This window comes from Salarias fasciatus, chromosome 19 (genome assembly GCF_902148845.1).
Source record: "Salarias fasciatus chromosome 19, fSalaFa1.1, whole genome shotgun sequence".
In the NCBI taxonomy this organism is placed as follows: domain Eukaryota; kingdom Metazoa; phylum Chordata; class Actinopteri; order Blenniiformes; family Blenniidae; genus Salarias; species Salarias fasciatus.
In genome coordinates this window covers 6,952,071-6,978,335 of record NC_043763.1, presented here as the reverse complement: position 1 = coordinate 6,978,335, position 26,265 = coordinate 6,952,071, and the positions used below count along the sequence as shown (strand labels likewise).

The following is a 26,265-nucleotide window of genomic DNA, read 5'->3' as shown; positions in this document are numbered from 1 at the left end:
GAAACACGAATTAGCGTTCTCAGAAAAAGTTGTGTTTTCGCCCGACAAGAACAATATTGCCCTCTCTGTGCTTGGGTTTTGGATTTCTAGAAACTACAGTGTCAGGCCAGCAAGTTCACCTGCTTGCTTCTGTAGGTCAGCTGGTGGTTGGATGACTGGGACAGTCTGAACAAACAACAGATTCCTCTCCTCTGTCGCTGCTGAGAGTGTGGGCAGAGGAGCGCGGGAGTAAGGAGGGGAAAATGTGCTGTGCTACTGTGAATGCCAGACAATGTGCCTCAGTATTACACTGAATGCTGCTGCACCACACACACATACACATACACACACACACAAACACACAGCCTCCGGGGATAGATACAGGCCAAAGAAATGCTCCGTGTCCAGCTGGCCAGTCACTTGCTTTGTTGCCAGGGCAATTCAGGAGCGGATTGTAACCCGGTGACTCATTTCAGCAGACCATTATATAGCAGAGTGGAGATACGTCCTCAGAACAGAATCCATATTGTCATGATGAATTGACAAAGGACACTTCAGCCAGTCTGTGAGGGACATATTTGCATACTGTATATTTCTGCTTGGTCCACATTGGTCACGGTCACATGGCGTTTTTAATTCGGAGTTAGCTTGTTCCAAATGAAGTAATTCTGTAATTACTTCATTCTGCAAGTAATAACATTTATTAGCTTTGTGTTTACATTCGAAAAACATGAAGGATTCAGTCTGAGTTCATGCTGGAGTTTGCGAAGTGTTCTGATTGGACAAGGGGTGGATGTGACGTACTTACGTCTACCAGAAGTAAACAGACCCTAGTGCCGGCGTTTTTTCTTGAGCAAATTTAAAACGGTCTGCAGTGTTATCCATCCGCCCTTTTTATGATATCCATTTCTTTGAAGGCTCCCATGAAATAAATCACCTCAATACGAGTGGAACGCTTGGCACGGGCCGCCATCGTGGAATGTTGTGTCACTGAAACAAACAAACACTGAAAATGATGCCGTTAGCATGCCATTCCGCAAACTGAAAGCTGCGACTGCACATGTGCACATGTGCACCGTGGCCACAGTCAACTGAAATTCTCTTTGGTTTCTCACCAAACACTGAACGCTGAGAGAAATTCTTTCGAGTGAAGATATGTCTGAATTACAGTTTTAGTTCAGTGTGCTAAAGTAGATTACAAAGACAAGAAGATCTCATCAGAAATTATTCGTGTTAACATTACTGCACGTGAAGGCAAGTGATTCAGTGTGTTTCCACTGTTACACGTGTGTGGGTTACCACTGCAAACATCCAGCACAATCTGTAATTAGGCTGCAGTCATGCAAACTCACACTGCCAGCTATCAATGACCTCCTCTTGCCACAGCTGCAGATGCACTATTGAATGGTCAGTGGTAACTCACAGTTGACAGAAACCAATCAAATCAAGTGTTCTGCATTCTGGTGCAGTCAAGTGTTTCCTAGAGGCATCATAAAGAGAGGACCAGAGTTGATTATTAGCATATGAAAATACCTGTTGTTCCACAGTCCTGTATACTGTTAGCAGGTTAAATATGCATGACCACTGAGGCCTTTAATTATTACAGTGAGAGCTCAGCTGTTTCCAGGTTTGTTTCTTTGCACCTCTTTGTTCATGCACCTTCAGCAGATGGACACGGAGTCACATCGCTGACCTGGAGGATTAGTTTTACGCTGTTCTGTCACTCACAGACTCAGTCGAATGACTACCTGTTGAGCTTAAGGGGGTTTTCTCGGTGATTTAGAGCCGTGTACACTGCTGTGAAAGACTTCAAAGGCATTGTGTGCTGCTATAGGGGGTTTCCTAGGGGTTAAGATTTACATAGTCTCTATTACTGGGCCACAATGGCCTGGAGGTCTAGCACAACAACGTGTTGCAACAGTAAATGTACTTGATTTGATGTAAAATACAAGTGAAGAGCGGGGATACCAGCAAGCCTTGAATGGTTAAAGAAAGACCTGTATTTAGAACGTAATACTTGGGAAGTAAATGAATGAGACTGGAGTAAGAGACCATAGAAAACAGTGTTTCATAGATGTTGGTAAGGCGTGTGTAGGGTTTGAAAAAAGCATTGAATTTAAATATTTGTGCCTTTAATTTCTCTGCTGCTTGTTTGGGTGGTATGCATGATGAATCGGGGGCTGGGTGAGTGGTTGCCGGGGGTCGATGTCGATCTACTCCTGCTTTGTATCTGTGTTGACATCAGAACCTCGCAACAGAAGCAAAACTGAGGTCAACTGGTGTCTGGTACGAGTGGACGAGCACAGTGGGAGTCCACAATAATGACTTGTGCGTCCTGTCTATATCCCTCCCTCTCTGTGGGAAGTTGTATAACATACTCACAGACTGGAGTGCCTCATGTCACTTTTACTGGACTCTGTATAAATGGATGGTAGAGAGAGCCGTCTTTGTTACTGTGCTGTTGTGGAATCTCTGTGTTTACCTGGCTATTGATTAACTATGTGTCAGGGGAAGGGTAAAAACTCTCCGGGGGGATTAGAGAGGGGTCAAAATGCCGAAACCCGGGATCGAACCAGGGACCTTTAGATCTTCAGTCTAACGCTCTCCCAACTGAGCTATTTCGGCAGGTGGGTAGCTGGGGGCAACCCCCTGGAGTAATTGTGGAAATGAAGTCATGCGATCCTGGAATTTTCTGTTTTCTTTGGGAATACAGTCAGGATATGAGAGAAGTTAAGATAAGACTGAATGCTAATACAGTCAAGCTGTGGCTACTGGTGAAAGCACTGACAAAGAATCTGTGGTATTTCTGTGCAGCACAGTGACAAAGATAGAATATCGTTCTCAGGAGTTGTGGAGTTCCTTATGGGTTCACTTCAGGTTGAAATACCATTACAGAGTTTTTTCCGACAGCATAGAATTTTGCCTCTGTCTGTTTGAATTGTCTCTCTAGTTTAGTCATCTTTTCTTTAATTGCACCCATGAATAAAACCAAAACCCTGTTACACATTTTATGGTCAAACCATGACGTAAAAATGTCAGAGCTAAGCTAGTGCATTCCTCTGTCTCGTCCAGATTAACTGACTCAATCAGCATGAACTCCATCTGTACTCCATGCTGAAGGGAGTAGCAGCTCTTTCCTGCTGGCCTAATTACAGAGTGGAAACTGTAAAGATATTTGTTGCTCCCTTCCTGTCTGCTGCCGAGTGAGCACTCAGATGTGGATGTGACGCCTTGAACGCCTGGCTGTATCTTGAAGTCGTTACTTTCAGTTGTTTCTGAATTAAAACCAACCAGCTGATGTGCAGTTGTGCTGTCAGATGTGGAAGAAAAAAAATCTCTACACATGTAGGAAACATCTCCTTTCATCATAAGTCTGTGTTTGGTTCTGTGTTTTAACAACCCAGGGACTGAAAGTACCACCCAGAGCGCTCCTTTCAGCTGAGCGTACGTCTTCAGTGTGCAGTGGGGGAGGGTGCATGTGACGAGGTGGCCGAGTGGTTAAGGCGATGGACTGCTAATCCATTGTGCTCTGCACGCGTGGGTTCGAATCCCATCCTCGTCGGTTCTTTATGAAAACGGCTTTACGCAGCAGTTTTGAAAACCACGGTTACAGACGGCGCAAAGACCAAACTGACTTTACCGGATTGACATTCTCATGTAATGAGATCCCCGGAAGAAGAGCATGAACAGTAAACGCCCCTGATCCCTTATTCACCAGACAGCAGACAGACTCAGGCTGAGTTGAAGGTTCTTGATAATAAGGAGGAGCTTCACTATTTCGTTCAAATCAAGTAATACAATTTTAGGATCAATTCAGATACAGACAGGAAACCAGTGCAGTGCCAGCGGTAGTTATTTCTTCGTATGTGCTGGGAATCAACTCTAATGGATTAAAAACATGCAAGCAACCTTGAACAGGTCCTTGCTCCTTGCAGGACTCGGATGTCATGGATGTCATCGGGGCCAGAGTGTGATCAGATGTGTGAAGTTTAAAGCCAATATGAGCACGTAGACCACACTTCCTGTTTCCAGGGGGTGGCGCTATCACTGATGGACATTTTTGCCATGACTGTGATGAATACTGGTGGTAGTTATCATCATCACATTGTGATCAGACGCTGACTATGATGCAGTGTGTAAAGTTTCAGCCAAATCGGAGCATGTACACACCACTTCCTGTCACCAGCAGGTGGCGCTATGGCTGATGGAGGTAATCATCATATGACTGTGATCAGATCCAGACTTTGATGCAGTGTGTAAAGTCTGACCCAGATCGGACCGTGTTCAGGCTTATTGACGATGCACTTCCTGTTTACGTGATGACGTCGACGTAGCATGGCTACGTTAGCACACTTGTTGTTTTTAGACACAGCGTGAGATATCGAGATAGCAAGATCAAGGAACTTCTCTTGATCCGTGGGGAAGAGGAGATTTGTCGACAGTTAACGGGGACTGAGCTCTAGTCCATTGTTTACTTTCGCTTTGCTCCGTTGTGCTGATGATGTCATCAACGTGGGACACCATCAGCACGGGAAAACGCAGCGACTCGGTGCGCCAGCAGGCGGTTAGACCCGGGTCTGCAGGCAGTGGGAAAGGAGTCAAAAGCCGATTATTAGCAGGTCGAAAACACAGTTCGACCCGCTAGTTGCAGTGGGAAAGGGGTATGAGTTTCCAAAGATTGGGAAGATTTCACTGTAAATAAACTAGCGAAAAAAACTCTGAAGCTCTCATTCCATGGTAGCTCTGCAGCCACGCATGAAAAGCTAAAAGGTATACTTCAACATTTTGGCAAATTGGCCCATTTAGTGCAATTCCTTAGTCATTTCGAACAGCATACTTACTTTTTTGTGAGGGCAAGCTGTTGTTTATCCAGAGGTGAGTCGGGGAAGGTTTTTGGGACGGACACAATGGAAGTGAATGGTATTTTTGTTCCCCCTCGCCAAACTCATCAAATACACAATCCAACAACCCCAAAACACTTTGGTGGACACGTTATAATCCGCACATTCACTGCGCTGTGGAACACCAACAAATAATATTGTAGCGTTACGACACTGAAGCAAATACTGGGAACTGCTTTTTCTTTTGAAATCACTACGCCCAGACGCCATGTTTAGTAAGTAGTTCCGTCTTAGCAATCTTCGCATAAACAACTCAATCTCGTAATTTTGCATTATTATTTCACAGCGTAGTGAATATGTGGATTATAACGTGTCCACCAAAGTGTTTTTGGGGTTGTTGGATTTTGTATTTGATGAATTTGACGAGGGGAACCAAAAATACCATTCACTTCCATTGTGTCCATCCCGAAAACCTTCCCCGACTCACCTCTGGATAAACAAAAGCTCTCCCTCACAAAAAAGTAAGTATGCTGTTCGAAATGACTAAGGAATTGCACTAAATGGGCCAATTTGCCAAAATGCTGAAGTATCCCTTTAAATGTTGACACGCCAGAGATGTTGTGTCATCACAAACCACAGAAATGTTTGAAAAGAAAGAAGAAAATGATTAAACGACTAATCGAAAAAATAATTGATAGTCAACAGATTAGTCAACAACAACAATCATGTCATAAAGTTGCAGCTCTAGTCATATGGCTGTGATAAGAACCATACTGTAATACTATCCGTCAGTTTTTAGGCAGAATGGAACTTGATCAGTTGATTTACACTCCACTTCCTGTGGAATTACCTCCTGGGGTGAATTTGCTCTCAAAATTGTGTGATGTTGTCTGGGATATGATTTGTGTAGGATCATGAGTTAAATTAGTAACGCAAAGATTAGCATACTAACATTTGTTTAGGTGAGGCAGGGCTGATGTTAATTTACAGATTAGCTAAATAACCCTAAGACCATTACCTGTACTCCAGTGCTCCAGAAAGACTTCTTTGTGGTCTTGCTTGCTGGAGGGAGAGCTGAAGGGAGAGGTGTAGATGGCTTCCCTGATTTGGGTCTCAGGGAATACAGGGCCTGTTCTTCCCAGGTTATGAGGCAAGATGCTGGGTGCTAGCCTCTGTAGTCTGGTCAGGGCCTTGATCTGAGGCCTCCTCTTTGTTAGCCGTTAGCAGGTCTGGGTAGCCTTCATGCAGCCGCTGCGCTCCGCTCACAGTGGGGTCAGGCTCAGTGGAGGGCTGCCCAGTTACCTTGGGTGACTGATGACCCCACAGAGGAGGCCATCTCTGAGCCTTGAGGGGCTGCTTCCTGGTCCTGAGCCAATCACATGTGACTTACCAAGGTTGCCAAACTAGGCAACTCGCTATAATAAAGCGAGGGAACGGGATAAATAAATCGTTACCTCGCTATACTAAAGCGAGGGAACGCTATAATAAATTGACATGTTTGCCATTTCATTCACTTTATTCTCTGACAAAACTATTTTTGGCCTACATCCTTTCTTCTGATGCATTCTGTTGGTCTATGATAATTAAATCTGTCGTCTTTGAATGGCTTGCAGTGAGGGTTACGGTTAACAAAAACCCCTAGTTAGGGTTAGGGTTAGGGTTGGTGCATGTGTACTGGGGTTAGGGTTAGGGTTTGTAAAATAGTAAAAATATCATAAAAATTTTACACTTAATTTATCTATTTTACTTATTCAATTAGGAAAAGTCATGAAATATAAAGCAAAGAAAAAGTCAACTATTATTTTTTGAATGATAAACATTGAATGGAGTCAAATTGACCCCAAGGATAACAGGAGGGTTGAACCTTTCAAGCACGTGGCAATAAATTTTTTAAGCAATTTCCCAAATAATCTTCAGTCAGGAAATGCCATGGAGAAGCTTTAATTTGTCTCTGACAAATTGATCTCCAGCCAAATCTGGAAAAAAGAAACTAATGAACCATCAAAAACACATACTACTATAGAAAGCATACTATAAGTAGATCCTTTTAGAATTAGACAAGTGAATTAGTACAAAAAGTGAAAAATGATATTTTTTTGATAGATGAGAAACTATAAAAACGGACTTTTTCACAAGAACATGCTAAAATGAAATGTTTTGCAGAGTGATCGCTGAAGGAAAAAAAGACAGTCTGTTCTTTTTAGTCCTCTATAAAGTCATCTTACAACATCTGCTTCTTTAAGTGAGTTTAAAACACCCATAAAATCTATTTTATATGTTTCAAAAGATCACATTTAGTATGAAGTGCTTTACAGTTAGGTTAATCTTGCTCGTCTCTTACTTTAATAGTACTGTTCTCTGCTTTTGCTACTGTCCGGATTAAGACTCCTAAAAAGAGATCTCATGTGAATTATTTGGTAAATTAAAGGATTAAAGATGCCCCTTGAAGGACTTTTTTGTGATTTAATGTAACAAATGCAACATAAAAAAACAAATAAGCTGAACTGGCAAAAAAAAAAAACAAAAAAACAGTCTTGATGTCATCTCCATTAAAAAATTGTTTTTTTCCAGCTGACATTATCAACTGCTATACTCTGGATCATGTGTGTAATTCAGACTTTCCTCAAACTGTTTCCAGTGTTGGCCGACGGCGCAGAAGAAGACGAGGGAGAAGCCTTCGACTTCGACGACAGCGCTGACGACATCCTTCCGGCCGCCATCCCACCGCCTGCACCGCCTTCTCCTCCAGCTGCCCCGATGGAGGATCAAAGCCAGGACGGCGCTGTGGCCGGTCACACAGAGAGCCGTGTCCCCACCTCGGACCCCCGGGCCCCTGCCTCCACTTCCAGCGCGGCTCCATCATCGGTGGACGCAGCAGTCAGCATGAGCATTCCCTCCACGGCAGATGGAGCAGCAGCAGAGGCCAAGGAGACATCTGTTCCCGAGGGCGCTGATGACAGGGAGACAGATTTACCCTCACCTTTGCCTCCTCCACCTCCTCCTCTTGACGATGACACAGAAAGTCCTGGAACACCAGGTTTGTATTTCGTAGCTGTTTATGGTAGCTCCAGGCGAGTGACAGCATTTGAACCCATTCCAGCATCTCAGGATGTCGTCCCATTCAAATTAGCTTTGCTGAAAAGTATTTTTTTTTAAACAGTGATCACAGATTCTTTACGTTTACCCGGTATGTCCCATGCGTGCTCATTATATCTGTCTCTCATCAAACTGCTGCCACTCGGGTTGAAGTGAGGTTGTAAAGTGGGGCAGTCTGCCTCTCGTGACACCTTGGATGTGCAACTGCCTGGAGATCGTCTGGCTTTTATCACTGAGAGTCCTGACAGCAGCATTAGGCAGCGTTTAGCTCTGTTTACCCTCACTCACACACTCACACACAGTCAGTAGTAACGCACTGAGGAGACATCCGCACAGCACCACTTTTCAGCTTTTGTCCTCATGAGGGATGCGTGATCAAATCACATGCCATCCAACAGTTATTTTTGTTGCAGATTAGGCAATGTGCTGTATCTAAAGGAGTATCTGTATCTTTCCTGAAAGCTGCACAAAAGGAAACATTTTGAGATGCACTGTATCGGAATATCAGTGCATAACAGTTTGTGGTGGATAACAGGCCCGTCTTAGGTTCATATAAATTGTAACACTATGCCAGCATTAGATTTGTTATACATTGTAGAGTAATTTGTGGTTTACTGTGAAGATTCATTGTAACATCATGATTGTCAGGCAGTGTGAAGCTTAACTCTGCTTAGATACTTTCAATTTGAGCGACTGTGCAAGTTCATAACTCCCTTAATCAAAGTTCACAACTGCCAAAAAAACTGCTTCTTTTACAGATTTTTTTACTGGTTTCTTAAACTTAAATTCTAAATGAATGCAGTTATTCTATCATTAGTAGTAAGACTTTTAAAGTTCATCAGTGATCTTTGCAAACATTTTTTTTTCTTTCCCATCATCAGCCGCTGAAGGCCAGACTGCACCTCTCAGTGAGCCGGACCCTCCACAGGCTGTCTCCAGGACCTCCTCCCAGGGCAAAGTCAACCCATACTCTGTAATTGACATCTCCCCTCTCCAGCCTGAGCAGCAGCAGCAGCAGCACGGTCTCACCTCCTCCTCGGCCTCCTCACCGGTGGAGCCCAAAGAGAGAAAGGCAGAAGGCCAGGACGGCCACGGCAGTTCTCACGGCATCACGTCGGGGTATTCTGTCCCGGTGCCGTGCGGCTACGCCACCCCGTCGGGTGTACCGCTCATCACACCGACTTACACAACACCCGTCATCATCCGGCATCTCTCTGTTGATGAAGATGGTAAAAATCAAGACATTTGGAGATTACTTTTGTTTTTTTAGGTCCCAGTTGAAATTAAATTCTTTCTTTTTTTCCCCTGAACTCACACCTGCAGACACAAACCTGTGGCGCACAAACACTGCCTCAGTGGTTTCTCTCCACTGTCTTTTCTTCTTTCCCTTGTTTTTCCTAAAGCCTTGCCACGAGGAAGTAGGGACTAAATTTAGCCCTCCCCAAAGATCTGTGTTGGCTGTGAGGATTTTCCGGTTTCCCTGAAATCCTGCAGCGGCCAGCTGAAAGTCTGTGGCCTGGCAGCCTCAGCTGCCTGATTACACTGCAATTATCTCACCCAGGTCACACCATGTTGAAATGCTCAGCCGTTTTAGATAAAAGGAAGCCAAATTTAGAAAGTTGTGAAGTTTTATTTGCACATTCAGAGGGCATTCTGATGGGGATTTTTGTATAACTACGACACGCAGCTAAACAAAACTGCAAGACTTTTGAATGAGTGCTTTGTACATAGTCTATAGAGGCCCTTGTACTGTGAAATCATTGTTCTTCTCATCATATTTATTTTATGGGAGTGTTAGTGACATCTAGTGGCAAAAACCTGACATTGCATGCAGTTTGTCCTCTCACAACTTCACTCTGGCAAATACAGCTTTTGTACTTTGCACTTTAAAAGCCTGCCCAGAGGCGAGATGAAGCACAGTGGTGTAGGTTTATTATGTTTAAGCCGTACCTTTTATTTTCTCTTTCAGTGACCGTGGTTGGGAGTGCCAACTCTTGCGTTGATAGGTGAGTCACGTAAATACACTCAGTACGTTTACATGGGACTTTTTATTCCTGTTTAAATCCCAAAAAAGTTTAGCTCCCCACCATCGACCTCAAGAAGCTTGTCAGACTAGTAACTGTGACGACGGAGAGCGTAGACTTTGCATAATGTCAGTTCAGGAAATTCACGGCAGTGGGGTTTGATTTGCTGGTGCTGGACATTGTTACTCCACTGCTTCTTACCTGCCAGCAGAAAGTGTCATGTGACACAATGTAAACAGCTGACATTTCCGAAAGTCATCCACCCTTTGAGAATCACTGATCTAAAACCTGTGGCCCGTACGGGGATCGAACCCGCGACCTTGGCGTTATTAGCACCACGCTCTAACCAACTGAGCTAACCGGCCTGACATGCTAGCTCCCTAGCTGCGTCTTCGCAACGGACGAGCATGCGCACAATGACTGGGGTAAAGTCACGCCTAATATACAAGTAATTCCGCTCCGGAAGGAGAATAAATTGGCCAGTTTATTCAGATTCAAACTTCTTTCCAAACAGAGATTTCAGGTGTTTAAATGGTCATTTTAGAGTGGAATTCAGCTTTATTCGGATTTGGAGAGGAATAGAAAGTCCCATGTAAAAGCAGTGAGTGTCACATCTGCAAAATAAATGATCTATGAACCGATCATACGAATACAATATACAGCCAGCCGATCCTACAGAGGCACAAATATTTTCTTTGATTGTTGTTTCCCCACTGTCCTGCATGGATTCAAATTTATATCAACCTTGAGTAATAACATGTAATTAGTAATAAAATTTATAATTTAATTAATTTTCTTATTCATTAAAACCCTATTTTATCCCTGTCTGGATGTTTTATTGTTCTTTTTATACTAAAAATCATAAAAGTTTTCGTTAGAGCCTCTATACCTTTTCATTTTTCGGTGCTTCATCATTGCAATCGTCTCTTGTTTGAGAAATATAAACAACTTTGTTTATGTGGCACGGAATGTGGTTATTGTTAAGCTTTTTATTGATTACTCTCTGTATTTACATGGTTTCCCCTCGCAGGAAAGCAGATTGCCTGTTTGTGTGAAGGTACTTAAGCAGCAGTCTCAGTCTGCTTCTGATGTACGAGGAAATTGTTTTGTTGTTGAAAAGTAGCCGAAGACAATGGAAATGATACGCAAACAAATGAGGTTCAGCTGATTCTCTGATTTTGTGTCTGAAGTGTTTTCAGTGAAGAATTCCCACCTATCAGAGAAGATGACGCTTTGGCCAAGTGGGCGTCTGACCCAGCCAACACCGCATGGATGGAGAGTAAGAATTGATGATTTTAATGAGTAACCCCCACCCTCACCCACCCCCTCCCACCAGATACCGCTGTGTTGCTGTTGGTTCGGTACTTGTGTCCACACACACAGTACTATTATCTCTTTTCGTTTTCTTTTGACACCACTGCATTCCCAGACACTTCCTTCCCTGTTCTTTTGAGGAAGCAGACCCTTGTGTGCCTTTCTTTTTACCAACACCCCCCCCCCCCACACACACACACACACACACACACACACACACTTACAGAAACACACACACACTACATCCTGATTGTTGTGTGCAGTTTGATGATGAGAGGAGTCGCTCTGAATGTTTCTCCTGCGCTGCAGATCCAGATGAAGTGATTTACGATGACGTACCCAGAGAAAACTCCGACTCCAACACAGGTTCGTGAACTTTCTTTTCTCTTTTTTTGTTAAATTGCACAGTTCTGGTTTCAACCTTCATGTTTGCGCTCTGTCAGCCCTCATCACTTCCACTTCTGGCCCACTCATTGTTTTTGATGAAAGCAAACTTTTATGGAACGAAATTTGTGTTTGAGTATTTTCACTTCAGCTCTTTTGGCTCACAGTTTGATACAGTGATCATTTTCTGAAGTATATTTGTCACGTTCACGACTGGAACATCCATGCACATGTGATTTGTTCTGGTCTGTGAGGCCAAAATACAATCTGTAATCTCTGATGATATTTTAATGTCACAGATCCGGATGAGATGATCTATGATGACGTGGAGCTGGGCGAGGAGGGAGGCTGCAACAGCTCCCTCGACAATGGCTGGAGCTCCAGTGAGTTTGAGAGCTACGACGAGGCCAGCGACGGCGAAGGTCGCCCCGAGAATGGCCTGCCGCACGCTTTCATGAGAGGAAAACCGCCTCAGAAGAAGACCCATGTATGTATAACCATACCCTCACGTTTTATCTCTCTGAGTTTCTGCCAGTAACAAGACGTGTGTTGGGATGTTTTGCTGTACTTGCACATTTTTCTCTGTAGCACTGGAAGATTTTTGTTCCTCTTCTCAACCTGTGGTTTTATTTATTTGTCAGTCGAGTCAGTCAGAGATGTGCATTTGTGTGTTTGATGTGATTCATTTGTTCCAGCGGACCCTAAAGGGACCGTCCTCCTCATGGTCAGCTTGCTGAACTCTGTAATGTTTTGGCTTATGGTTTTGAGAATTTCAGTTCGCTTTCAGTCAGGAAAATAAAGGGCTTCATTTGTCCACCAAAAAATAGGCTTTTTAAATGAATGGCAGTATTTTACTGTGTTCCTTTTGTTTCATATTTTTACATTCATCAAAATACAACATAGGAAAAACATGAATAAATAAGGTGAAATTAAAGTGTTTCAGTAATTTGCTTCAACTATTATTGGACTTCATTTGTCAAAGAAGTCAGCATTATAGGATAAACTGTTTTCTGCTGTTTTGTAGCTATAAATTGGTTATTTTTCAGAGTCACTATCAACAAAAGAAATTTTATTATTAGTATATTATGCAGCCAATAAAGAAACTGATTTGTGTGGGTGTGCGGACGCAGAGTTGAGTCTGAGCAGATTTGTATTTGCATAACAAACTTTGTGGGTATGTAATTAGACATTTCTGTGCACGACTTTCACAATACAGTATAAGGGTGTGTTAAAGCCCTGGTGTGTTATTGCTTGTCATTATGCGTGCCTACAAGTACCTGACAAGGCCTCTGTCTTTATCTCCCCCCTCAGACAGACGTCTCAGACGTTTTATCTGGTTTATCTGAAATCCTGGGTTTAGTTCTCCCTCACTCCGGACTTGCAGACTCAGCTTTATTTTCTGCTCCAGTAAAGTTGTTTGAACTGAAGCTTGTAAACTGACAGTACTCGCCAGATCCGATCTCATGAAAACTAGTGACTCTGCAAGTTTACATGGAGGTAAAATAAAATTATAAAATGACAAGAGAGTCGAACAGCTGCAACAAAAAAAAAAAGGTGTCGACTGAGATGCATGTTCAAGGCGAGAGGAGAGACACGTTGGCAGGTTCTTATACACATGTACAACGATCTAATAACACACCCATACATGTTATTTTGCGCTTAAAAAAATATCTAAATCCAAATCTTATTACATACACGCATGCATATTTTGGCTTGTTCAATAAGACTTTACCAGAATAAATAGAAAATTAGAACAGTTTTGGTCCAGTCTTGGAAGTGCAAGCCCATTTCAAAACCATAACCAGTAACGCTTGCTTTGCTTTTGTTTAGCTCTCTCAAGATCTGACACGCTTGAAAGAACACTATGAGAAAAAGATGAAAGATCTTATGGCAAATACAGTGGGAACGGTAGAGCTGCAGCAGATTAAACAGAAACACGAGCAGAAGGTAAACTGCGTACCTGAGGCTCGCCTCGTTCGTCTGTGCTAGATGAAGTAGTCCCAGTCCTTCACCCTAACTCCACTCTGGGCATCTTGCTGCTGACTTGGTACCTGCATCCCGCTCTGATGTGAATGACCTCTGGTGGTGGTTCTGGTGATGGGTTTGCGAGGAAAACATGTATTCATTGACCTGGCTGTCTGCTGCATTCACCTGCCTTTGTTACATGTTCATCCATCAGCGGTTTGGAAGATTTTAAATCCAGGGTGTCTCTTTAAGTAGCTTCTGTTTAACACTCTGCTAACTGAGACACCAGCAGTGGGTTTTTTTTTTTTTTTTTTTTTTTTTATACGAGTGTTAAACAGCGACTAAAAACAAGCTAACTTTGATGAGTATCGCTGATGTCCCAGTTACTGCCATCGCTCTGTTCTCCTGTTGTCTTCCATTTCATAATATATTTCACCTTTACTCTAACACCAGTCTGTTAGCTGTAGGTTTAGATCGAGAAAACTAAATTTCATCCTGGTTCAAAGCCATTAACTATGATGAAATAAATAATTACGCCGTGTTGCCATTAATATGTGGCAAATTGTGTATTTGTTTGTTCTCACCGAAGATGCAAAAGCTGGTGAAGGCAGCTAAAGAAGGGACCAAAGATGGACTTGAGAAGACCAAAGCTGCAGTCAAGAAGGGCCGCTCTTTCATCAAGACCAAGTCCTTCTGTCAGGGTAAACAGCACGACCACGATAATAAACACACTTTAACACAACTCTTGGAGTTTGTGTCAGTAAGCTGCTGTGTTTCTCCTCTCTGTGTCTGTTTGCTCCTCTAGAGCGGAAGTCGGCCTGTTTCGAGGACGAGTCTGAGCTCTTTATCGAGGTGGACTGTTTCAATGTTGAGCCGGTATTAAGTCCAGCACCTGAAGGTCTCTCGCAGCAGCAGGTAGATGTTTAACATGTGTCCACTGTAGCTGATTCCACAGACGTAAAAATGCAGAATCCCTGGAGACATGTGGTTTGTTTGTGTCTCCCTCCGCAGCTTGTGAGAAGATGCATCCTGGACTCTATTCTGGAAAGTGAAAAGAACTATCTCGACGCACTCAAGAGGATATTAGAGGTATGCCAGAGCAGCTGCAGCCACGACTACATTTAGATCTACGTGTTGTTTGTCTGAAGTGGTATTGTCTTCTTTCTCAGCAATATGAGAAGCCGCTGTCCCAGATCGAGCCTCGACTGCTCAGCGACAGGAAGCTGAAGATGACCTTCTATCGAGTGCGAGAGATCCTGCAGTGTCACTTCCTCTTCCAGATCGCGCTGGCGAGCCGAGTGGCTGAGTGGGACGGCTTGGAGATGATTGGGGATGTCTTTGTGGCATCGGTATGTAAAACATGGTCTTCACCGCAGTTCATTCGTTTGAGATGAATTTTATTCATGAAGGCATCAAAGAAAACTTCACTTCTTCCTCACTTTACATGAGAGACAACCAATCTCATACAAACACAGACTCCTGCAGTCTGTTCCCTTATTTGTGCTCACTCCTTTGGTTTTGGTTTTTTTCTTAGCAACAATTAATCAAACAACCCAGTCAAGTTCTTTATGGATGGTTTTATTGGACCTTCTGTTTTTGATAAATCATCCTCACAGACAACTGCAAATCTGATTTGTTTTGTTGTTGTTTTTGGCTTTCAAGTGAGATAGATTTGAGCGCTTTATGGTGCCTAAACAGATTTGCTTTGTACCTTTTTTTTTAAGTTTAAGTTACAGATCTTACAAGTTGTGATGAATGCAAACATTTCACATCCCCTCTTTATATCTTTGTATCATGACACTATATTGTCTGGCAATATGATTCGTAGAACTGTAAAAATCCACTGTAAAAGTTTGTTCTGAAAAAAAAGGTTCCTTGTGGAATATAAAACTGATGAAGCTACTTGTGTTGCACTTTTCCAGTGGATATGACTTTATCAGTCAGTGTGGATTGACAGAACCTCCATCCTTCAGCTTGAAAAGCGACCCACTCTTCCGACTGAGCTACATTCACTCCACCCTGCACACCCTCATAAACAACTTTTCATATAACCAGAGAGACCACGCAACAATGTTCAATAACTGAGAAGACGAAGAAAGTCAGCAGTGAATAAGACTTTATTGTCTTTTCATAGTCGGCAACAATAAACTGAGCCTGGCCCCAAAATACAGACGAGTGTTTCTATTATCGTCTGTCTTCACTGCAGTTGTGCACCGTTATTTCTGTGAGTTTCTTGACATTTAAAAGGTTAGCATGGATTTCTGTGTGTTCATGTTGTGGTTCGCACACTCAGCTCACATTGAATTGATTCTGTCTGCGAGGTTCAGGTTCCCTCAGGTTTCTGAGGGAACTCTACCCTCTCAGATTCCAAAAGCATGCTCATTGAGTAAATTACTGTTTCTCAGTTCACAGTCGGTGTGACTGTATGTATTCTCTCTGCGTACACAAATGTACACAACATACACAAACTCATCCGCTGGACATTAATGCTGCTGATCACATGAGGAGAGAAGTGTTTTGTTCTGGAAACGTCATGATTTCATCTTTAACAACTCTGGTACAAATGAGCACATTCACAAACCTTAACACTGCTTGCTGTGGAAATAAATACAAACATAATATTCTACACATTGAGTATTGTTTAATATGCACTATATCCAGTAGTTTTGCGTTCCTCCCAGCTCTTTCAATAGACGAGGAGCTGAAACAGACTCTTCACAGCCATGAAGCTGTCACACAGCTGTGAATCATTTAAACAGCATCTACGGCTATGTGGGTCAGGGCTTTCAACCAGTCGTCAAGCGAGAGAAAGCAAGAATATGGAAAGTGTTGAATCCAAATGATGCCACGGAGTTTCCAAGGAAAATATATCTGCCATTAGTACCTCCAGCAGCTCATAATGTCAGTCTTTTAGAGAAAACGTACTCCCAGAGGGAGTCTTCTGCAATTACCTGCTGATATGATGGAGCCACAAACTACTGCTGATTTCCACACAGACCCAGCAAACACTGATTAGGTGCCAATTTCAAGAAACAGTAACACTTGCTTCAGCTTGATTTGAACTGATGGGACTTCAGACTGCTTCCTCTGAGCCTTTTTGTCATTTATAGACCATCTGGAAACTGACTTCACTATAATAGTGGAAAACTGGAATTCAGATTACCTGCAAATGTACGAAAAGAATTGTTTTCGTTTGTTATATTTGAAAAGTAATTGGTATTTACAATGAAGAAAAACACAACCGTAATAAAATCAGATCTATACAAACATATCTTATAAATAAGTAACTACAGAAATCATTATGCTGTAGAAATTTGTTTAGGAATTGATACATTACTTTTACTAAATTACATGAAATTGATTAACAAGCTGCCTTTACATACCGTAGTATAATGTCAGATTTAGACTGAAACTATTTGCAAATACAAGCTTGCCAACATGTGAAAACATTAGAACCCAAATTGAAATAACTGAACACTTTCCCAGGTCTGTGTTGCTGAATAACATTCACTTACCGATTTATTTGATTTATTTTAGGTCTCCATAACAAAGACCATAAAAACGTTATCATAGAAGGTGGAAATTACTTTTCTGTGTTACAAACCATATTTAAGTTGCTCATCCACTTTATTAAAATAGGTGACTTAAAATAGATTTACCGCTTTATCTGTACTCAAAACCAAAGCTTCACAAGTAAAAGTTTTATTGTCCAAACTGAATTACAAACATTTTAAATGCTTCAGAAACAGACACTCATGCAGATTAACAAAATAAATCTGTGTTTCTCTGCAGTTTTCCAAGTCCATGGTGCTGGACGCCTACAGTGAGTATGTGAACAACTTCAGCACGGCGATGGCCGTAGTGAGGAAGACGTGCGCCTCCAAACCGGGCTTCCTGGATTTCCTCAAGGTTAGAGAGAAAAAGCTGCGTCTTTGATTTAATTTTAACCTCTTACAGCTGCAATCTGTACTGATATTACAATGTGACTCTACAATCTCGTCGTCCACAGCACCGTCAGGAAACCAGCAGCGACCGGATGACTCTCTACGGCCTGATGATGAAACCTATCCAGAGATTCCCACAGTTCATTCTGCTCCTTCAGGTAAAGAAATATTTAAACCTGCAGCACAGGGAAGCCGGTGCTGTTTGTTTTCCCACCAGCAGAGGGCGTGCCTCCCACAGTGAACTCAGCCCTTTGTTTATTAAAACTGCTAACCTCAAGTGGAGGCGAAGGGAGATTCTCTGAGAGGAAATTGTTTCCTCACTGCTTTTAATCCTGCTTTTTTGTTCTCAAATATTTAGTTTTTCTCTGCCAATCTTTACCAAAATTGGAGACTTTGTGTTGAGTTCCTTGACACAAGAAAAATGTAATTCAGTCCAGTGAGAATAACAAGATTATCCATGATATAGGCAGGAATTATACAATACTTCAGTGTTTGAAATGTTTGAAGTTACAACAGAATGATTTCTGCATGCATACCATATGGAGCTGCTGCTTTTTGTTTTTCAACCTCTTGAGCACAAATGATTGACCCGTCTTTCTCATCAGGACATGCTGAAGAACACACCGGTGGGTCATGCAGACCGTCTGCCGCTGCAGATGGCTCTGACCGAACTGGAGACGCTGGCTGAGAAGCTCAATGAAAAGAAGAGGGAGGCCGACCAGCGCTGTGAGATCCGTCACATAGCGAAGGCCATGAACGAGCGCTACCTCAATAAGGTCTGATTATTTCCCCTGTGTGCCCGAACACTGAGCGTTCCCCCTCTTTTTTTTTTTTTTTTTTCCTGACTCTGATCTGTAATTTACCAAAGCATAACAGTAGTGAAGCCAAACGCAGGCTTTCTTTGACATGAGCAAATCTAATTTTGACATCCTCAGAACAAGCAAAGCTTCGAACGCTCCCTGTAATTTCTGGGCCGTCCCTCATGGGGATCCCAGACCCCAGGTTTGAAACCACTGCAGTAAAGTTTGAAAATAAAGTAGGAAATAAAGGAAACACATCAAACCACGGTGATTAAGAATCTTCACATTATAAAATACATTAAAACAAACTGATTGTATATTTCTTACAAATTATGCTTTCCAGTGGTGTAAGCTGTATTGTTAAGAAGTATCAACACAACAAATAACCTCCAAACTTATATTTAATTTATCTTTCCGTGTAAATTATCTTCATCTTATGTTGTGTAACACTTCTACTCTGCGGTGTTAAACTTCAGACTTCGTCCACTATCGAAGAGAGAACCATTCCTCCATGCTGGTTCAGAACGTGGTGTGAGGTTGATGGTTTTAGTCATCTCTCAGTCCCTGTATAATTTTTTTGGCTGTTGTTCTCAGCATATGCTGCGGCGTTTCTTTTGTCCCGGCGTGGGCGGCCATCAGGCACTCGGGCTTCACAATTTCTACCAAGTCCTCTCCTGACTCAATGCCATATTTTTAGCGCGTGGAAAGGCACAACATGTGCACACAACACCAGCTCTGCACCCCCCCCCCCCCCCCCCCCCCCCCCCCCCCCCCCCCCCCAAGGTATAATTATTTGTCTATCTGCAGCCACCCACTCTGGCCTCTGCTGATGAGTGTTTACAACATGGCCTACATGGAGCAGATGAATTTGTTCCTTTTTCACTTTGATTGCTCTGTTAGTAGTTTTGTGTTTTATCATCTGATCCAAAAAGAGAGAGGACACAGGGGTTCGGAGGCGAGAAGTGATCAAAACTACCCTCATTCATGTCGTAGCTCCTGAGTAACGGCAGCCGCTACCTGCTCCGCTCCGACGACATGGTGGAGACGGTCTACAACGAGCGCGGGGAAATCATCAAGACCAAGGAGCGGCGCCTCTTCCTCCTCAACGATGTGCTCATGTGCGCCACGCCCAACATCCGGTAGGAACCACCACATCCCAGACCTGCTCTTCCTCGCTCTCTTTAATTTCCACCTCCTCCTGTCACCCGGAACAAACACCCTGTAATCTTCCATCCAGTTTTCGTACAATTTTAGAAAGTAATTGTTTTGCGTGTGCGTTTTGTCTGGAGGTCTCGCTTGCATCACTTTGCCGCCTGTGAGGAAAACTCGGTCTGAAAGTCAGCAAAAGTGAAGTGAAACTCTCGAGCGTTGCATGAGAACGACGGCAAACACTGTCACTAAGTGGTGCCCTTGGGATGACCTGTGACCACAGCCGGTCGAGCTGCCGTACGGACGCGCTACGTGAGGAGAATCTCAGCTTTTCAGCTTCTGTATTGTAATAGTACTGCGATGGCCTCAACATGCTGCCGTACAAAAATGGAATCTCCAAGAGAAATGCAAATGAAACAGGTCAACCTGATTGCCCAGCGGCATCAAGCAGACATTGTCACATATTCTCCGTCTCTTCTTGTGTCTTGTGCAGCTGTCAGGACGGCAGTGGGAGTGGGAGCGGAAACGCTCCACCTGACCAGAAGTTCCTCCTGAAGTGGAGCGTGCCTTTGAGCTTCGTGGAGGTGCTGGAGTTCGGATCCAGCGAGGACATGGCGGACAGCAGCCGCTACCCCGCCCCACACTCAGGGGAGAAGGTGGTGATCAACGCTAAACCAAGTACGAGACACTCCGCCGCATTCATTTCTCTTAAATCTGTGATGCACCTGCATTTTGTCTCTAATCAGACTGAGTTGATTGAAGCTTGAAACCTTATCAAACATGGTGACAATGCTGAGTTTGATCACTGTGTTTTCTTTTGAGTTAATATGTATGTGGTTATATTGTCCTCTTTTCTGATATATATAATAATGACATAATGCTTTTGCATATTTAGGACTTAACAATCAGAATGAATTAAGACAGAGGAACAGAAGAAACTGAAATGTAATGACCTTGTATCATAACAAAAGCATGTGAATATTCATGCAAAAGATTTTCCTCAACAAAAAGGTACTCAGTTCTTAAAAAAGATACAATAAATATACTATATATACAATATGAGAAGTTGTTTGATGCTTCAAAAAGTATTTTCCAATTGATTTAATGTTAAGGAATGTATGCGTGGTGTGATGCCACTTTGGTGCACAGGGTGGCAGTAGTGAGCATGATTCAGACTTTCAGCCCACGTTGGTTTTGTTTCTACTTAGAATCTGCTGTGTCTTATCTTTTGGGAGCCGAACTCAGGAATACAGATAAAGTGACTCACCGCACCATCTTGTGGTGGGAAAGTGGTATTAAAAAACAGAGTGGGCATTGGCTAACTGGTGAACGTGTTAACTGATTGATTTCTCTGCTGTATCGTGATAATTATATTTAGCTTGATTTCGAGTGAAGGTATGAAAGCTTCACTGTGACCCCATGAACACTTCCAAAGTTAAAAACCAGACGTTTTATAGAGAAATCCAAACTTTCCCCTTTTAATCAGAACAAATATCCAACATGATCCTTCTCAACCTTCCATCCTCAAGCACATTACTGAGAAATAATCATTTTTTTCTTTGAAGAAGATAAATAATAAATGACTAAATTGTTTTAATCTTGCTCAGACAAGCCAACCATTCATTGTGTGTGTTTTTTTCAGCCCTCTGGCCTGCTGGCTGCCGAATGCAATGATTTCAGTTTTTCCATTGAGTTTTCCCACTAACACACAGCTGTTCATCCACTTTGAAAGACCCATATCAGACTAAGAAGAAGAGAGTGTATGATTTTGTGGCCGCAGCGCTGCAGTTTTTATTCCTGTGTGTAAGATGGTGCTCAGTTCATGTCAGTGTGCAGCACTGCTGAGCTGGTGAGTGCTTCCATACTGTTTTATATCTCTGGTCTATATATCAAAGGATGGACGTATTCAGACAGAGGTCACCAAATTACACATTGCTCTTACACTGCAACTTGCAGCTTTCATCACTTTATGAGGAAGTAAACCGCTATTTTGAATTTCGTTGCACAGTCAGACAAATATTTCAAATATTGCACGAACCACAGTTTTGGTAAAACAGTGTGGACGGTATTCAGGTTGTGTTGTATTAGTTTTAAAGGCTAAAAATATTTTGCTGCTCCAGGGAAACTCTCTCCGGTGAGAGGCGGACGAATATAGCCTTTCTGATGGTAAAGGTCGCCGACCTCTTGGCCTGGCAGGTGTCGCGGGGTCGTGTGTGAAGCCTAATGAATCCTGCGGGGCTCATTTTAATTGTCAAACCTTTTCTTGTCTCGACCTCTCTGAATTTTTTTCCGCACTTTGGCACCGTCGCACAGCGGCCCGGTGGCCCGGTGGCCCGGCGGCCCCTCCCCTCTCTTCCTTAGTGGAGTTAACAGATGGCACAGGCAGACCTGAGCAACATCTGGTCTGACTGTCGGGTTTCCCCCGGGCGGCGGCTGACCGCTCACATCATCCTTTCAACCTGTTGCGACGATACAAGTGTATACAGTTTGCGCTCGGCTTACAGGCCTGAGGAAAGCCACATGGGTCTCACTTTTAAACAGACGCTCTGTTTCGAGGTTATTATTAGATGCCAAGGAGTTGAGTCGGGATCATAAGTGTTGCACACAGCCGCAAAACGAACAGTTCGTTTCTTTGATGGGAACAAGTTACTGCAGCGTCAACAAGACCTTCTTTCACTTCTCTTTAACTGATGAACCAACTTTAAGTTTAACTTTAACGTTAAAATACTCTGTGTGTGCGTGTGTGTGTGTGTGCATGTGTTTGTGTGTGTGTGTGTGTGTGTGTGTGTGTTTATTTAATAAGTGTAAACAATTGTTTCCGAGAGTCTTTGGCGTTCAGCCAGAACCAGCTTGGCGATCTGGATGCTTGAAAAGCCTTTCCAGCCTGAGACGTCACCTCTCCACATGTCCGCTGCGTTCGTCCCTTCTCTCAGCACGCCGGTCGTTTTGTCAATTTTTCTGTGGCTTTCACAGCCAGCATGTAATTTGTAGATACATTGTGTGTCTTTCAGCAGTGTGTAATCGTCGGGATGACTGGTCAGCCTCTGAAGATGCTCCCAGGCCCGTTTTGCTAAAAAGCTCTTGGCATTTGGCGCGCTCACAAAGAGCCTTTCAATTTGTTGGGAATCGGCTTGAAACGAGTTCCACAGTGTGGGAATGGTCATTCGTTCATTTACTTGTTTGTTGTTTTTTTGTATTGATGAGAACAGATAAATTACAGAAAACGATGTAGTTATAAGTTTGTATGGAAATATTTGACCCTGTTTCTGTGACGTAAGATTTTCAGAGCGTCTTTTTGTTAACGAGGCTCCTCTAAGTGGGAAAGTGAAAGAGAAACCCAGATTTTTTGTCCTGCTGCTGTGCCCACTCTCATGCTCTCTGGAGAGGTCTGCCCCACTTTTTTAAAAACCACCCCTAAAGCTGTATTGACACTGATATGTTACTACAACCAGCAAGAGGAGTCATTCATGGCCTGCTTTTATCCCCCTGTGCGCCGGCCTCCGGAGAGACAGAACCAGCCATGAGAGAGTTTGAACTTTAAAAGAAACAGTGAGAAACGCAGCAGGTATATTTGTATTTGATGTTAATAATAGCCAATCAAAGGGCGAGGTTACTTGAATCTGATCCATAATAAAATACAGCCGGAGGTCACTCAGCATGAAGACGTCAGCGAAAGCCAATAGCCGTGTTCGCTGCGGGAGGCGCTGAACTTGTGCTCATGCATGTGTGAAGATGACAAAGACTTTCTCAGTCGGGGAGTAGCTTCTTGTCGACAGAGCGGTTCTCCCCGAGACCACCTACAAACGCCACATTCGGCGACGTACGAGCACAAAACAGGGCTGAGGTTTTCCTCTGCTGCCCAGTCAGCGAGGCCTTCAGCGGCGGACCGGACCGGACCGGGTTACCATGGAGCCGCAGCACCCAGTCAGACTTTAGTGGCTATTGTAGAAAAAGACGAAGAGGAGGAGGAGGAGGAGGAGGAGGAGGAGGGAAGGGGCGAGGAGCGAGAAGAATGGCAGCAGCAAATGGAGCTGAAGGCAGTCGGATGCCAAAGGCTGTGATGCAGTTTAACTCTCCGTTTGCCGGCGCAACACGCTCTTCTGTTGTCTTCAGTAATGAAGATGATTCATGCGCTGGGACGGCCGGTGCCAGATCTTCAATTCGAACGCGTCCTGTTCTTGTTAATTGGGCCATTTGGGAGGATGACCTCAATCATTTTTTTTCAGTTGGCAGCTTTGGCAGAATGACAGGCGTCCTCACTGTGTGCTGCTCTGCTTGACTTTACGTCCATATGAAACAAAAAGAGCGTCACGGTCCGTCAGACCTTCACCGTGTAACGTATTTTGTGTGCGCACAAAGCAAACCGTTGTTTCCCTGCAGTTCAAAACTACTTTTCTTTCATGGAGAGACAAACACCTCCATGTCAGCGCTCTGCAGCGATACATTGAGTACGTTCACGAGAGCAAAAATGTAACCTGACATGCAAAAACAAACAGCTAGAGCCGGTGTGTGGCCTCAGAAAGTTAATATTGAGATTGAGAGTCTGTGCCAAGTTTGCAGACCTGTCACCGCTCCCCGTGGGAAACCAAGCGATTGCCCTGTATTGATCTTTGCTCTGTTTTTTTTTAACTCTCGTCTCATCACACTGACCTCTTTCATTACTGGCTGAGTTTGTGACTTCCTAAATCTTTTTACTCTGTTTCTTTCTGCTTTTGCATTTCTGCTGTCTCACATACTAAAGTTTGTCATCATAGTCACTGCCAGTGTTAAGAAATAGTGGCTTCACACTTTTCAAAATGACCCTGTCGGACCTTTGTAGTTTTAACATGCTCTTGTCTCTGTGTAGGCAAACTGTACATGGGCCCAGGTCAGCTGTACCAGGACCTGCAGAACCTCATCCACGACCTGGGCCTGGTCAACCAGATCTCCAGCATGATCGGCAGCCTCAAAGGGAACTATCAGGTACTGCACGACAGCTCTACATGTTCTGAATCTTAATGTAATTACTGTATAATTTCAATAATTGCACTGATTTTTATCCCCAGTTTTTTTTCTGCCAAATTTTCTGTTTCTTGTTCAAAACATGGTAACGACCAAGCTAAATTGTCCAAGTCCCATGCAAACTGAGCTGAGTTGAGTTGGACAATTGTGGTACTCAATGTCTGTCATTTAGAGTTTTCACATTAAAGTTCAATAAAAAGCAGGATGCAAAACAATCAGTTGCTGTAGCTCTAGGGATAATGACTGAGCTTAAAGCTAGGGTAGACGATGTTGTCCAAAAGCACTTTTTGTCATACTGAGTGAAATGCTCCTTGCCCCCTGGGAGAAGTCAATACATTATGTGTACGGAAAAAGGTGCAGAAAAAAATCTGACCACTGTAGCGGCCACAGGAGTGTAAAAACTCCGACCAATCGAATGGCGCGGACCGCTCTTAAGAAACCAATCAAATCCCTTCGCCGTTGTACCAGCCCCCTGCGCGTACATTTCAATGGCGTGCACTGGCCCTGGTTCAGTGCGCACGCGCGTTGCCAAGGAGCTCTCGGCGCTCGCGGCTCGCGTGAAAAATAGAACGAAGCGGAGCGGGCGCGCTGCGCTCCTGTGCACGTTGTGTGCGGGCAGTCAGAAAGGTTAATAACATTGGAGGCGATCACAAACTCTGTGCGCGTGGCGCTTCTGTGCGCGTGGGAAGCGCGTGGCGCTTCTGTGCGTGTGGCGCTTCCGCGCGCGCGCCCGGCGCTTCCGCGTCCAGTGCGTTCGCTCGCAACGGGAGCTCCTCCAGTGGGGTGAGAGCTCGGCGGAGCCTTGGGAGATGCCACATTCGTGCCACATGCTAGTTTTCCAAGATTGCCGACCCTAGCTTTAATTTTAACAGACTATTTAACAATTATTCAAGTTCCATTTCAACAGTGATTGAACAGCTGACAACATTTTGAATGAAAGTGCTGAAATTAAAAAAACCTACATACCTTTAAAGTGGTGAGGAATCCTGGTCTTCGATCGCCGCATTCCTGCACGGTTTCAATATGCCCTCACTTCAAGCCAGCAGATAGTAACGATCGGCTCGTTATCAGGTTTTCTGCAGAGCAGGGGGACGTTGAAAACATGCAGGACTTCAGCCCCACGGGACCAGAATGTCTCAGCGATGCAGAGCCTGTGCTCTATTTGTTTTCACAACCACAGAAATTTCACTTTTCGCATCAAATATACACCTCATATATTTAGAACAGGGACTTGTGGGTAGACATCATCACAAAAAAGACCAAAAAAAAAAAACAAGAAACAAAAAGAATTGGTATTTATTTATATAGAAGGATGTACTGGAGATTTATTTTCTGTATGCTTCCAATTATTTCAATCATGTTCTCTATTCAAGCACACGAAACAAAGCAAAAATTAAGCATTCTTCTTTATCATGTGGCCAAATTCATACTTTACTGATCTGACTTCAGATATAACACTCAATCAATCAGCAGCCTGAGCTGGTAGTTAAACTGTAATGTGATCCCACTGGTTTTAGTCAATCTGACTGAAATAGTCTTGGCCTCACAAGACACACAGCGAGTCACAGCCAGAGATGATGGTCAAATATTTCTTCAGTGTAACTGAAGACTTTAAAATGACATTCATGCCACATGTTGATGAGCGCAGGGCTGTTTTGTAGGCGGATAATGTGAAGCAGAGGAATTCACCCACGTTGGCAATTTGTCTTGAGGAGCCTCTGAGGAGCTCGTCACATCATGCAGCCACACACACACACACACACACACA

The 26,265-nt window shown here is 43.5% G+C and overlaps 1 protein-coding gene and 3 non-coding genes across 5 annotated transcripts in view; 2 read left to right on the top strand and 2 right to left on the bottom strand.

The window, feature by feature from the left end:
• Positions 1-26,265, top strand: part of arhgef10 (Rho guanine nucleotide exchange factor (GEF) 10) — a 58,789-nt gene that overhangs the window by 8,749 nt on the left and 23,775 nt on the right. The window contains exons 3-19 of one of the 2 annotated variants that reach the window (XM_030116989.1): positions 7,459-7,857; positions 8,798-9,145; positions 9,886-9,922; positions 11,131-11,219; positions 11,564-11,620; positions 11,938-12,125; positions 13,469-13,585; positions 14,193-14,304; positions 14,409-14,518; positions 14,615-14,692; positions 14,773-14,952; positions 17,396-17,512; positions 17,613-17,705; positions 18,153-18,323; positions 19,341-19,486; positions 19,990-20,174; positions 24,343-24,458. In XM_030116989.1, coding sequence (XP_029972849.1) covers positions 7,459-7,857; positions 8,798-9,145; positions 9,886-9,922; positions 11,131-11,219; positions 11,564-11,620; positions 11,938-12,125; positions 13,469-13,585; positions 14,193-14,304; positions 14,409-14,518; positions 14,615-14,692; positions 14,773-14,952; positions 17,396-17,512; positions 17,613-17,705; positions 18,153-18,323; positions 19,341-19,486; positions 19,990-20,174; positions 24,343-24,458 — 2,543 coding nt within the window. The remainder of the gene's footprint in view (positions 1-7,458; positions 7,858-8,797; positions 9,146-9,885; positions 9,923-11,130; positions 11,220-11,563; positions 11,621-11,937; positions 12,126-13,468; positions 13,586-14,192; positions 14,305-14,408; positions 14,519-14,614; positions 14,693-14,772; positions 14,953-17,395; positions 17,513-17,612; positions 17,706-18,152; positions 18,324-19,340; positions 19,487-19,989; positions 20,175-24,342; positions 24,459-26,265) is intronic. The other variant, XM_030116990.1, reaches the window with a different exon arrangement.
• Positions 2,532-2,604, bottom strand: trnaf-gaa (transfer RNA phenylalanine (anticodon GAA)). The gene has a single exon. It is a non-coding gene; the product is annotated as a tRNA-Phe (tRNA).
• On the top strand, positions 3,460-3,541 carry trnas-gcu (transfer RNA serine (anticodon GCU)). The gene has a single exon. It is a non-coding gene; the product is annotated as a tRNA-Ser (tRNA).
• Positions 10,232-10,305, bottom strand: trnai-aau (transfer RNA isoleucine (anticodon AAU)). The gene has a single exon. It is a non-coding gene; the product is annotated as a tRNA-Ile (tRNA).